This window comes from Callionymus lyra, chromosome 6 (assembly GCF_982586985.1).
Source record: "Callionymus lyra chromosome 6, fCalLyr1.hap1.1, whole genome shotgun sequence".
Classification (NCBI taxonomy): Eukaryota; Metazoa; Chordata; class Actinopteri; order Syngnathiformes; family Callionymidae; genus Callionymus; species Callionymus lyra.
The window spans coordinates 15,346,473-15,358,530 of record NC_141823.1 but is presented as its reverse complement, the minus strand read 5'-3'; the positions used below and the strand labels follow the sequence as shown (position 1 = coordinate 15,358,530).

At 41.2% G+C, this 12,058-nt stretch overlaps 2 protein-coding genes across 2 annotated transcripts; one reads left to right on the top strand and one right to left on the bottom strand.

The window, feature by feature from the left end:
- Positions 1-367: 367 nt before the first annotated feature.
- LOC148076523 (uncharacterized) lies at positions 368-3,924 on the top strand. Its single transcript, XM_087793096.1, has 7 exons — positions 368-445; positions 499-614; positions 812-905; positions 1,025-1,352; positions 1,948-2,070; positions 2,136-2,275; positions 3,065-3,924. Exons 1-7 carry the CDS (start codon positions 434-436, stop codon positions 3,278-3,280), a joined length of 1,029 nt encoding a protein of 342 aa, XP_087649222.1. The 5' UTR covers positions 368-433; the 3' UTR covers positions 3,281-3,924.
- Positions 3,925-4,530: 606 nt separating this feature from the next.
- On the bottom strand, positions 4,531-11,959 carry ace2 (angiotensin converting enzyme 2). The gene is made up of 18 exons (XM_087793122.1): positions 11,770-11,959; positions 11,545-11,703; positions 11,379-11,472; positions 10,729-10,872; positions 10,494-10,609; positions 10,316-10,421; positions 9,420-9,517; positions 9,178-9,350; positions 7,563-7,789; positions 6,989-7,133; positions 6,816-6,914; positions 6,598-6,720; positions 6,348-6,526; positions 5,408-5,466; positions 5,245-5,342; positions 5,064-5,180; positions 4,793-4,987; positions 4,531-4,716 (listed from the first exon to the last, which is right to left on the bottom strand). The coding sequence occupies exons 1-18, from the start codon at positions 11,956-11,958 to the stop codon at positions 4,617-4,619; spliced, it is 2,421 nt and encodes an 806-aa protein (XP_087649248.1). The 5' UTR covers position 11,959; the 3' UTR covers positions 4,531-4,616.
- Positions 11,960-12,058: the final 99 nt, after the last annotated feature.

Genomic DNA, 12,058 nt, shown 5'->3' with positions numbered 1-12,058 from the left:
TGTTTGTGCGAGTCTTTGTGTTGTTTGTGTGCATATGTGTGAATGAGTGTACTTGAATACCACATTAGTTTCTACATTTCTGCAGTCATTGCAAATGAAATCAAAGAGTTGATATTTAGATTTGAGTTAAATATATTTAATCTAATCCCAGTGAATAATCTTAATATCGCACTTCGTTCAATTGTTTCAGCTGCGTGACACCTGTGTCGGTCAGTCAATGTTGGTTCTGCTCCACACAGATGAGGTTTTGTGAAATCATATATAAACTGATATTGTTTATATTTGTTCTCAACTTCTCTTTTAGCAAGAAAATCACTTCCGCTTCTAAGTTTAGTTCCACATCCAGTTGCTTCCTCTTCTGCTGTGACACCTGTGAAGGACGTCAGGACGAGCGAGAGCTCAGATCTTAACCGGCGATTAAGAACACACCGACATGGACGTGCAGGTGAGTCGGATTCTTCTCGACGAGGACGTTCTCTCAAGTGACCTCCTCCACAGGACTCTCTGGTGAAAGGCAGCGTTACAATCATCCACCGACTCCAGGATGGGAAGCATGAATATGAAGTCGGACACATCAACTACAGGAACGTCGGCGGAGGCAATCAGCTGGTCAGGTAGTAAAAGTAGTAGTAAAATTAATCTTTCCCTTTACTTGTTTAAAAAAACATTGACGTGATATATTTAGTAAGGAAGCCACTAAGGCAAAGTCACACGTACTGATAATTTAACATAAAGTGCTCCTTGGAGTTCTTCCTCCATGACAGCAGGTGGCACTCTGATTAAGTCCACATTTCATCTGTTGTGCCTGCAGAGGAGAGAAGCTGACAAAGGTCAACAAGATGGACCTGCAGGACATCAATCCCGAGGGACTGGCTCAGTTCATCGCTGAAGGAAACTCAATGCTGGTGATTGTTCTTTAGCTTCACTTAATACCACTAACGTTTCTTAATGGTGACTACGCTGTAAGTGACCTTCAGTGCAACCTGGTGGGAGGCTGGTTACAGATCAAATGTCCGGTCCTCAGACTTTCCACAGGTGCAAGACTGAAGTCCACAGGGACGAGACCCCATCAGCTGAGGACACACTCTGCTTGGTCTCCAGCAAAACCATGTCGCTGAAATTCAGCATGGACATGGTGAGGGCCGGGGAGCACGAGGAAGAAGGCGGAGATGACGGGTTTGAGGAAGACATACACGCGAAAGACGCGGGGAAAGATGTTCTGGTTGTGTCCATGAAAAAAACCAGCATCTCTGTGTTGAGAGGACGAGGATGCGAGCAGTCCTGCCCTGGCAGTTCGGGATGCACCTTCCAGGACCTGGTGATGGTGTCTGAGTCCAGCACTGTGGAACTTGGTTAGTAAGGGATGAATATAAATTGGTTTTACTTCATGTGTGCTCGACCCTCTAGGGCTGCAGCTATGTGTTACTTCTTGAGGCACAGGTTGACATATGAGTGGGTATGTGGTGGAGGGCGATTGTTGCTGCTACAAGGCTGACCCGGGGTTGCTCAATACTGTGATGCGTCTCCTCTGTGAAACTTGGACTGTAAGACTTGAGAAGGTTGCAGGCGTGGTTCAGTCCTCTTAGGCTAGCAGTCTGAGACGCAAGACAGTTTTTTTGAACACTCAAAACCGCCCTTGAGCGCCATTGCATCTCTGTGTACGCAGCCACGTCCTTGGCTATTTGGGGTGGTTCCTACAGCCCTGACGAGTCAGCGGTTTATGGAGCAGCGATTTAACACTAACACTGTTTCCCGTGCATATTCTTGTTCATATTCCTGAGTCTGAAAGTCTCGGGAGGCAAGCCATAAAGAGGGCAAGTAGAGGGTGTCGCACAAAATCGTAGAACCCCGGTTGCAAAAGTAACCTGGGGATTGTAATTGGTCTAATAATAAAATATTATCAATATTGACACAGAGTTTAACTTGTGTTTCTCTCTCTCTGTGGAGTCTCCAGAGGCGGCACCAGCTACAAGCAGCAGAAGAACTGCGTGGCGTCCATTGAACACTGCGCAAGCCACGAGTATCTGAAGAGCTTTCAATCTGAGGAGCTCTGCCTCTCATCCTATCCAGGTAGGACACCTGTCACACATCTATGATTCTAATGGAATCTCATCGACGCCTCTCTGGGTTCACAGAGCAGATGACCATCTACTACTACAAGAGCACCTCTATAGACCAGCCTTTCAGAGGAATGCCGGTGGTGCTGAACTTCAATGACTGCGACTCCTTCCTCAGGTGCTTCAAGGAAGAACAGAGGGTGAAGCTGAAGGTGGAGGTGAGTGACCAGTCATTTCTCTTCTGGACTTGACATTTGAATCAAAATAATGTTAACTGCAAAGTAGTTGTAAATGAATGAGTGTCAGAATTTTTAGATGACATCATATGCCAAACACAACTGTTGAAGTCCTGCTACTCAAGAGTGTTTTTTCCTAATATAATAAGACCTTATATGTCTGGATACTGTATACATTTGGATTTATATGGGAGAAAATAATTCCAAGTTGAAACCAACCACAAACCAACCGGGAGTTTGGTGATTAAAGAATAGTAAGACTCAACACAATTGGTTAAGTAACCAATTAAGTAACCAATTTATTACACAAACACTCAAACAAAACAACAAAAAAGACGTCACAGAGAAAAAAACAACTGTGGAAAAAATAGGACAACCAACATATTTTAGAATAGTCATGAACGGAAAACCTATACTCAAAGATAGACACAAATCAGGTAGATGTCATCACAAAGCGCATGAAAAACAAGAAGCAACAGAAGAGGTATTTAACAAACTCTCACTCACCGAGTAAAGCTCAATACACCAAAAAAACCCAAGAGAAAATAGAAGGAAATAGGTGGTTCAACTTAACCAGCATAGGAGGAGATCTGACACCACAGACTGGAACCAGGAAGCTTGAATGGAGGCTGCAGGACTTATGATAGCAGATTGTTTTCAGCCAGTCAATTGAACACACAGGAAGGAAGGGATATGAAAGGAAGTGACGAAACAAAATCAAATCCGAGTCATGATAATAATAATAATAATAATAATATCTCTCTGACACAGAAATTTGAGAAGGAGAAGCTCATACAGTTTTCCATGAGCGACGAGTGTTGCATGTCCTTCGTTTTCTTCATGAAGTCCAATGCTTCACGGATGAACACCTTCGAGTCGGCGCTTCATCCAGGCTGGTTCATCAAGGTCGACGAGGAGGCCGTGGATTTAGGATCCATTAACAACCGTGATGAGGAGCTACTGTTTATCATCCAGAAACAAGGTTAATGAACCAGTCAATGTCCACTCAGAAACCACCCTAAAGCCTTTGATTTCTATTAAAGAGTGTGGTACGTGATGTTTTTCTGGAGTTTTTTTTTTACTTTATTTCTTAAAAAATATTTAAAATTGTTGGATAATTAGTCCATCAAACTTCCATTTAATTTTCCCTGTGCCCTGTAAAGTCATAGATTGTGCTTTGGGGAGTCTGAAAACAGAGTTTTGTGCTTTTCAATTCAAAACGACTTTCAATAACACCTACCCCACCTTAACCCCTTTAAACAGCAGTACATTTTTTTTGTTAAAAGGTTAAATGTCAACTAAATGTTTATTTATTCTATTTTTTCACCTTGACTCCTCCTATTGATATGTATATATATTTGAAAGTTTCCATCAAGACTGCAGTCCATCTAAAAAATCCACCCCAAAGAAAATAATATAATAGGGTCTTTACTAATAAAGAAATGTTGTTTCAACTGAATTTAAGTTCTCAGTGACTCAACAAAACTGTCATTGGGTCATATTTATTGTTATCTACAACTCATTAAAATGAAGTTGAATGTGATGTAAACCTTTTTGTTTTTTCCCCCACAAGTCATATTGTACTTTTACATTTGAGGTTCGGTGTTTTAATCCTTTTGGTCGACAAGTTTTCCTGAAGGAGTCAGAATTTGTCTACTTAATAATTGTAGAAAAAAAACTCTGTATTTTAATTTTTAATAAAAATGTTCTTTATGCAAAGGGGTAAAGAGAGAGCTTTAATCATTCTGATACAGCAATGTAACACAATGAAGATCATGTGACCACCCCTATGTTAATGTGGACAGTTTAAAATATAAAACAACGTGTCATTATGGAAACAGTGTGGGAATTTATTTTGAACATTTGAAGAAATCAAACAAAACAATGTCATTCATGAGCACAATATATACAAAAACATGTACAAAATACCTCAAGTTATTTTCCACAGGGAACAACTATGGGTAGAACAAATACTGAAATTGTGTTTCTTAAATGTTGTCATTTACTATTTTACAAATGAAAATACTTAACATCGAAGCTGCAACAACATTGAATTTAAGTTTTACAAAACATTAACGGCACAGAATGATTTTTAAACATTTATTTCATGTACTTTATCACACTTTTGACACTTTTCTTCAAGGTTTCACGTGAGAAAACGTCTTTCAGTAGCTGATTTATTAGCTGAAGTACACTTCAGGTGGAAAATTATCATTTTATGACAGCTGGTAAATTATTGAAAATGTCCTTGTGCAACATTATTTCCAGCTTGTTAAGTCAGATAAGATGTTGTGTCAGTGACGGATTGTGTTTCCTTATTGACTCAGAATCCCGTCTGCTCGTCTGCGCCTTCGTCGTAGGCCTGGTTGTCGTGTCCCGTGGTGGACTCGTAGGGGTTCTCCAGCCTGGACTTCACGGCCCTCCTGCGAACACATTTGAAGGTTGATATTCGGTGACAAAGGTTCCTCTGAAAACCGATTCACTGATGAACAAACGTACCGTTTGCGATCTCGAACACCAGAGACGATCAGATAGACGCCCATCAGCAGCACCAGGCCCATCACCACGCCGAACACCACCAGCCAGACCTCCACTGCCTGCTCCACCGGGGGGGCCAGGGTGGGTGGGAGACCAATGAACTCCAGTGTGTTGTCGTCCAGACGGAAGATGCCGTTAATCCGCCCTCGAGACATCCTGAACAAGAACCACGAGGGTTTAGAAACAGAGGATATGAAACGATGGATGTGGTAAAAGAGTCTTCCATTCCTACCATATCGCTGCCTCCAGAACATCTTTGGAGATGTACTCGGTGGGGTTCTGAGGGTTGGTGACCACGATGTAGAAAGAGACTCTGGGAGTTTCATCGTACATGAGAACGTTGTCCACACTGAGGATGCAGCAGAGGAAGGTCATTGGATCGGTCGGGTCAGCGGTCGGTGGTCGAGACTGACCTGAATCGAGGCGTCATCTTCATCTCGCTGTAGTAGCTGTTCATAGCGTAGGCGATGCTTGCTCTGAACAGGTTGAGCTCGTTCTCGTTCCAGGTGTACTGCAACGCCAGTATTGTTATTGCCAACGGATCCCGACGTTATCAGAGAAATGTTATAAACGTACCGCGTCTTCACCCATGGCCGCGCGTAAACTCAATCTTGCCTTCACAGCGAATTCAGAGTCTGCAGAAGAGCAGGATACAGAGAAGGTCAGTGAGGTCAACATCAGCTGGAGACTTTTTCAATTCAAGTTTGATACTTATAGTCATTGTGAGACTGTAGATGGGGTGAAGTTATTGAGCAATAGATGACTATGAACTGGCAACAGTCCTTTAAAGGTCACTTTCCTTTAAAAACCGCTGATCTAGACGTTGTATTTAAGAATCTCTGAGCACAATCCAACATGTATATACGTGAGAATACACAAAGATGATACACAAACTTCTCAACCTCTATTTTGTCAACTGCCATCAAATAACCATGAGTTAAAATGCTGGTCGCTGTAACTTCTAGGACTAGCTTAGCTTTTGAGATTTAATGAAACATGTGACTCCCTGCCAAGCGAAATTGGACACCTAGTGGTGGGCTGTGGAATATCATCCAAAGGCCACAAATGGGCCTGAAGAAAGTGAGTTTGACAACCCTGCTATATATAGTTTTGAACTTTTCTTGCATTCAATTCCCACAACTAACACCCTAAATCTGTGAACATTTAGATAAAAATATAAATATAAATAAAAAGGAAAATTATTCCATTAGACAGACATGGACAAAGGGTGGCCTTGTGTCTTTCTGCTCTAAATTATCTTAGTGGATAAAAAGATCATATTTAGAAAACATGTTTTTAATGAATGGCTTATAAATATTTTATTGCGATCATATTTTGATAATCTTTTTTTTCTTTGTTACCAAACTACCAACCCTTACCTATAAGCTTTAATAATTATATATTCATTGTAGATTAGGAAAATAAAAGCAGGTGTCAGGTGTTAAAAGAAGCTTTGAGATCAACGTTTGTGTCTCGACCCAGAAGTTAAGATTCCATCCAATCAAAATCTACTCACATGGGTCAATGTTTGTTTCCCATCCAACAAAGTTACTCTTATCCTGGTTTTCCTTTTTCAACCAGTCGTAGAGTTTTTGGAAATATTCCAGCAGAGGTCCAACGTCCATCCTGGTGTCACCAGAAATGGTCTCCAGCACTTTGGTCCACGACTCCGACCTCCCGAGTTCCAGCATGTTCCTGACGGATTAAAGGCTTTCGTTTATGACACAATCGGAAGAATAGAAGTTTTTAAAGAGTCTTTTACGAACCTTAACTTGTCGCCTGCTGCTTTAGAACCGGTGATGTCACAAGAGGACAAGTTACCTTCGTGACCCGCCGCTTCGCACAGAGCCTTCTGGAACTGGAACTGGTAGATGGTTCTGGTGAAGTACCTGGAGGTCGAGTCGGTACATTCACAGGTCATGAGTCTGTGGCCAGTCGTGGAGGATTCCAGTGACGTCAACGGTAGAACGACATGTCGACTCACCGGATGAAGGAATAGTCTCCGGATACGTGGAACAGTGCTGGGGGGTCACAGTAGGTCTCGTCCCGCGGCACGGGCTCCATGACCCCGACCAGCTCCCTCCTGTGAAGACAATCACGATTCCATGAGTCACCGTGAAACCTGGCTCAGCCTGAGGATCAGGATCAGATGCTTACTTCATGGCCCACCACTGCTTCATCCACTGGTCCTCTGTGATGTTTCCTGCCAAGACCTGCCACCTCCACTCCTCCAGCATGTACGTGAACGGAAGTGTGGCCACGATGGTCAGCGCCTGCTTCAGCAGGAAGTTGATCTCCGTTTCTGTGCAGAGAAAATAGGAAATAAGTAAGAAGTCACTGAACAAAATAGAAATCTGCAAAGTAGTGACCAATTGTTTTTTCACAGTTTGGTTTGACAACATTTGTCCATCACTTTAATCAAAGCAAGAATGTAAAATTTAAATACAGTATTGTCATCACTAAATAGAGCAGTGTGTTGGCACCATAAGTAAGGAGGGTGAGGTAGTGCCTCCCACTAGGTTCTTTGGTTTTGTTTACATGTATTTGCTGTTCAAATAAGTCACTTAATAGTAACAGAGTAAAAGTAACTAGTACCCAAAGTATCCATTATCATGTTTGACCACAGAAGCTGAACCGCGTTCGACGAGGGAGCGCTTTAGTTGTTGTAATTACGCTTCATCGCCACTAGAGGTGGGTCTATAGGTAAAAAAAAGTTGCTTCTTTGTATCACCTTGGTCGTAAACAAAATCAGTAGGCAGGAGTCCCAGGGTCTGCAGGTGTTTGGGTGTGGCCGCGGACAGGGACATGATTTCTCCGACGGCCTCGTGGAAGCCCTCGTTGGCTCCGTCCCTCAGCAGGTACGACAGATTGCGATAAGCCATCTGATACTGGTTGTGTCCCATCTCGTGGTGAACGGTGAGGAAGTTGTCCATGTTGACGGTGGTGCACATTTTAATCCTGTGAATGACACGCGAGGTTGTTTACCGGCAGCAGTTTTGCTGTGTGGTGCAGATATGACGCGATACCGTATCAGATGAAGAGTGACCATAAAACTGGCTCATGTGAAGTGAATTATGACAAACACTTGAGATGCATATATGATATAAATTATTGTTTTATTGCTTTTCAGCGGAGAGTCCTGAACCTTCTAACATGTGCTTCTCTTATCGGCAACTCAGATTAATTGTGATTGTCATTGTGCCAGCAACCCTTAAATTATGACTCACGTGTGCTGACCTGCACATTTGATTTTTTTTCTAATCTCTGCACCATCAGCGTGACAGGAAGATTGTTTCATACGATTACAAATGACAACTTAGTCACTTCAATAGTCTCAACATGAATTAACAACAGTGTTTATATGAATAACTAGAAGGTCAATTACTGACTCCAAACATATTCTGCGATGATATCTTGCTGTTAAAAACTAATGACATAGTCATTAATAGTCCTTTATTTCTTAAAATCACATTAATATCATTTGAAACCTTAACTTTCCTCTGTCTTATTATGAAATCATTTTTTGGGGTTTTTTTTGAGTGAAAACAATGTTCAGTCACACCCTGAAGTGGACATTGGTGGTTCTGGTGAATCTTGTAATACTTGCTTGTATTCATGTGTTAACTTACAGCACTTTATATTGACCTGATGTTTGATTTATTATTTTCTCAATATGTAGAGCAGGGGTGTCAAACTGTATCACTCAAGTAGAACTCAAGGTGAACAAAATGTATATCAAGTCTGAGGAAGTTTGAGTATGATTGTGTTATTGTCTTTTCATTCTTAGAGGTTTGATTTATATGAATAATCTTCTGTTTATCCTCCTTCACCAAACACTCCTCATCCTTACTTTCCTTCAACATCATTTTTATTCTTTTTTGAAGTCTCTGAATAATATATTTTTTAGCTTAGTGTAAAAACTGTTACGGGCCAGGTTTGGCCCACAGTCTTTAAGTTATTCAGATATTAAGCCCTACTGGTGGAAACTAAAGGTCGTAGTCAAAACATCTTAAATGATCTTATATACAGCAGGATAAATGACTCTGACTGACTCTGTTTAAAACAAATTACTTAGACAATTACTTTCTTATTTATCAATATTTTCACAATGAAGAAATTTAAATGGAAAAAAATAATACAATAAAACTCAACATTAGGGTTTTTAAAATAACTTTAAGGTGAAATAATAAAAGAGAATAATTATACCTAATAATTACAGATAAAAATAATTAATTTATCTAACTAATTACATTTATTTAGATCTTACAATCTACCCACTTAAACCGAAAGCTTCAGATTCTATTGAATCAGTGTCACTGAGTCGGATAAAACTTGAGTTTTCTTACCTGAAGTCTTCTGTGTTTCCCATGTCCCAGGCTGTGGGATGACAGACAACGCTGCGTCCGTCGTCGGGCCTCACGAACATGGACTCCTTCCAGAAGTTGTCGAACATTTCGTACAGGCCCACGGACATGAAGAATTTCTCAGCTTCCTCGAAAAATCTTAATTCAGTCCAACCCTAGTCGTCAAAAAGAGCGTTGGTTAAAGATTGGTTGTGATTGATTTTTTATTTTTTGAAAAACCATACCTGTTCCACCATGGTGTTGCTGACGTCTATCTCTGGTTTCTCCGGGTACGGCGTTGACAAGGGATACAGGTTGGTCCAGAATCTTCCCCACATGTCGCCTGTGAGAACATAGTTAAAATGAAAGAGAGAGTAAGACAACAAATGTAACAATGTACAAATAATAAAAGAAATTAGCAATGCTTCATGTGTTGGTCATTGATAAATGTTAGGTTGACTCATTTTTTTTACTTCTCTGGCTGATGTATTTTGATTTAAGCATTAGCGTACAGAGCCAAATGTATAATTTATTTTTCTTATACCCTACAACATGTTTTGCAATCATAATAATTAAACATTTAGTTGTATCTTTTAGCAATTACCTTTAATTTGTAAAGACCTTTAGTCCTTCAGCATGGTACAACTAAATAATGTCTCAACCTAAAGCTTGTTAAAGTCTCAATCCGTAAGTTTAGAAAAGTTGTTTCTAGCGGCACCAAGTGTTAGAAAAGTGTATATAAAAGTGTGAACAACTAATAAGAAGGGAAAGAACCTTTGGGTCAAAATTCTTTGCTGTAAATAAGTTAACCTTTGTTTTTGTTTGTTTTTGTTTGTTTTTGTTTACGCAATCGCTTTCAGGCTTTCGGGTCACCTTGACCCAGAGGTAACTAAGTGATAATAGATATCAAGCACAGGCTGATTGTGCAATAGTTGGTCAGCAGTTCTGTCTCAATAATGATAATTAAGTCTAATTAATTAGCAATAGCATGTCAACTTCTATTCCCTTCAAAATAAAAGCAAAATTAACTTCTATCTTTGATCATTTTGAATTTTGTTGAAAAACGTTTGTGGTTATGAATGACTATCTAGTGAATTTGTCATCAAAAAGGTGTTATCATTTTGTTTACGGTGGATCGTACCCAGCAGATGGGCCGGAAGTGGACCCTTCGGATCGATCTTATCTGCGTAGACGTCGATCATCTTGGTTCTCACGTAGGCGTGCAGCTCCTTGTACAGCGGCATGATCTGTGTGAAGGTGGAAAAGTTAGTGATCATCCAGAAAATTCTCGAAATAAAAAACGGACTCAGAAAAGTGACCTGTTTGTAGATGGAGCGGACATCGTCCATCAGATCGTTCCTGTCGTACTTGTACCTGATGTCGTCTTCTAAAGTCTCATAGTTGTATCTCCAGTACGCGCCGTAATCTTCAAAGCCTGGAAGCGCAACAGTAACAGAAGATAAGAAAGTATATAAATGTTCAGTGGAACGTCAACAACGTTTTACTGCAGCCTTTGAAAGCCGACACTCTTGATGTCACTTGAGCGCCAATCACCGTTTAGTTTGGAAGCTTCGTTCTTCAGGACCACGTAGTCCTCGTAGAGCGGCCTCATCCTCTTGCCCACCTCTATCCTCCAGCCCTCCCACACATGCAGACGCTCCGAGTAGTCCCGGCTGTTGGCCATGATGGCCTCCAGGCCTGCAGACACAAAACAGTTGCTGGTTTAAAATAAGGGAAAGAATTCAAGAAAACTAGTTGATGACAGCTTGAAGTTTTTATCCTCATTATTCTTTTTCCATTACTATACACATTTTCAGGATTATTCTTTAGATGGAAGTGAAGATATGAAGTTTTTAAATATGACGACTAACACTTTAATCATGTAAAATAAAATAAAAAATCCTTTATTCATTCTTATTTAAGGTTCAAAAGTATGTAAGTAAGTAGGTAATTTATATTTATAGAGCGCTTTTCTAGACCAGGGTCACAAAGCGCTTAAACAATCAAAAAAGAAAATACTCAAAAAATATATAATGAAAACCTCAAGATAACACATAGAAAAACACAGGAGTCCCAGAACAAAATAAGGTCTAAGGTCTTGAGACTATTGCAAAACTGTATTCGTATTCTGTTAATAATAAGCAGCTTTATCTGAGCCAGTCGACAGTAGCACTTTGCTGTAGACCTCCGTAAGAGCGACTCACCTGGCTCCAAAGTCTGGCAGTTAAAGGGTTCGTCCTTCAGGCAAACAGTCGCTGTACTGTAGATGGTGTTCATCTCGCTCATGACCTTGCTCAGCTGCAAGACAAGAGGAGGAAATGTTAGGTGGGCTTTAAAATAACGGTTCGTCAACATCGGTGACAGACTTACTCGAGCAGCTTTATCTGGGGAAAGAGCTCCGGCGCCTTTGTCCTGCAGGGAGATGAGCTGCAGCTTAATTTGGGAATCAGTGATCTGGTCAATTGGGTAATTCTGCGACTCCGTGGACATGGCCGAGTAGAAGGCTCCCCAGATCTCCCCCTGTTTGGACTGTAGACAACAAAAGAAACGTCGGGACTCGTCGTCACAAGTTTAAAAAGGACAGTGGGATCTCACCAGTTTGTCCGAGTTCTCCTTGGTGATGTTGGTGTTGTAGGCCCACGACGCCAGCGAGTAATTGTACATGTATGAGCTGGCCTCCGTGCTGAACCTCTCCAGGAACACCCTCGCCCTGGTCTCCGTGTCCGACTGAGCAGAGACGGCGCTGGACAGAGCCAGCAGCGTTAGAAGAATCTTGGAGGACATCTTTTTTTTGCTCCACGTTCGTCCTCACACTTGGACACACTCTGAGGAGCGACGGCACTGTAATCTCTTATACACTTTCCACCGACGTCTGCCCTCCCTT

Excerpts from the sequence above, each read along its gene's own strand:
- LOC148076523 (XM_087793096.1), top strand. Across the intron at positions 615-811 it reads GGAGGCAATCAGCTGGTCAG|AGGAGAGAAGCTGACAAAGG; the intron begins GTAGTAAAAGTA and ends TTGTGCCTGCAG. Across the intron at positions 906-1,024 it reads CTGAAGGAAACTCAATGCTG|ACTTTCCACAGGTGCAAGAC; the intron begins GTGATTGTTCTT and ends TCCGGTCCTCAG.
- ace2 (XM_087793122.1), bottom strand. The coding sequence starts at position 11,958 with ATGTCCTCCAAGATTCTTCTAACGCTGCTGGCTCTGTCCAGCGCCGTC. Across the intron at positions 10,873-11,378 it reads CTGCCAGACTTTGGAGCCAG|GCCTGGAGGCCATCATGGCC; the intron begins GTGAGTCGCTCT and ends TTGTGTCTGCAG. Across the intron at positions 9,518-10,315 it reads ACTTCCGGCCCATCTGCTGG|GCGACATGTGGGGAAGATTC; the intron begins GTACGATCCACC and ends ATGTTCTCACAG.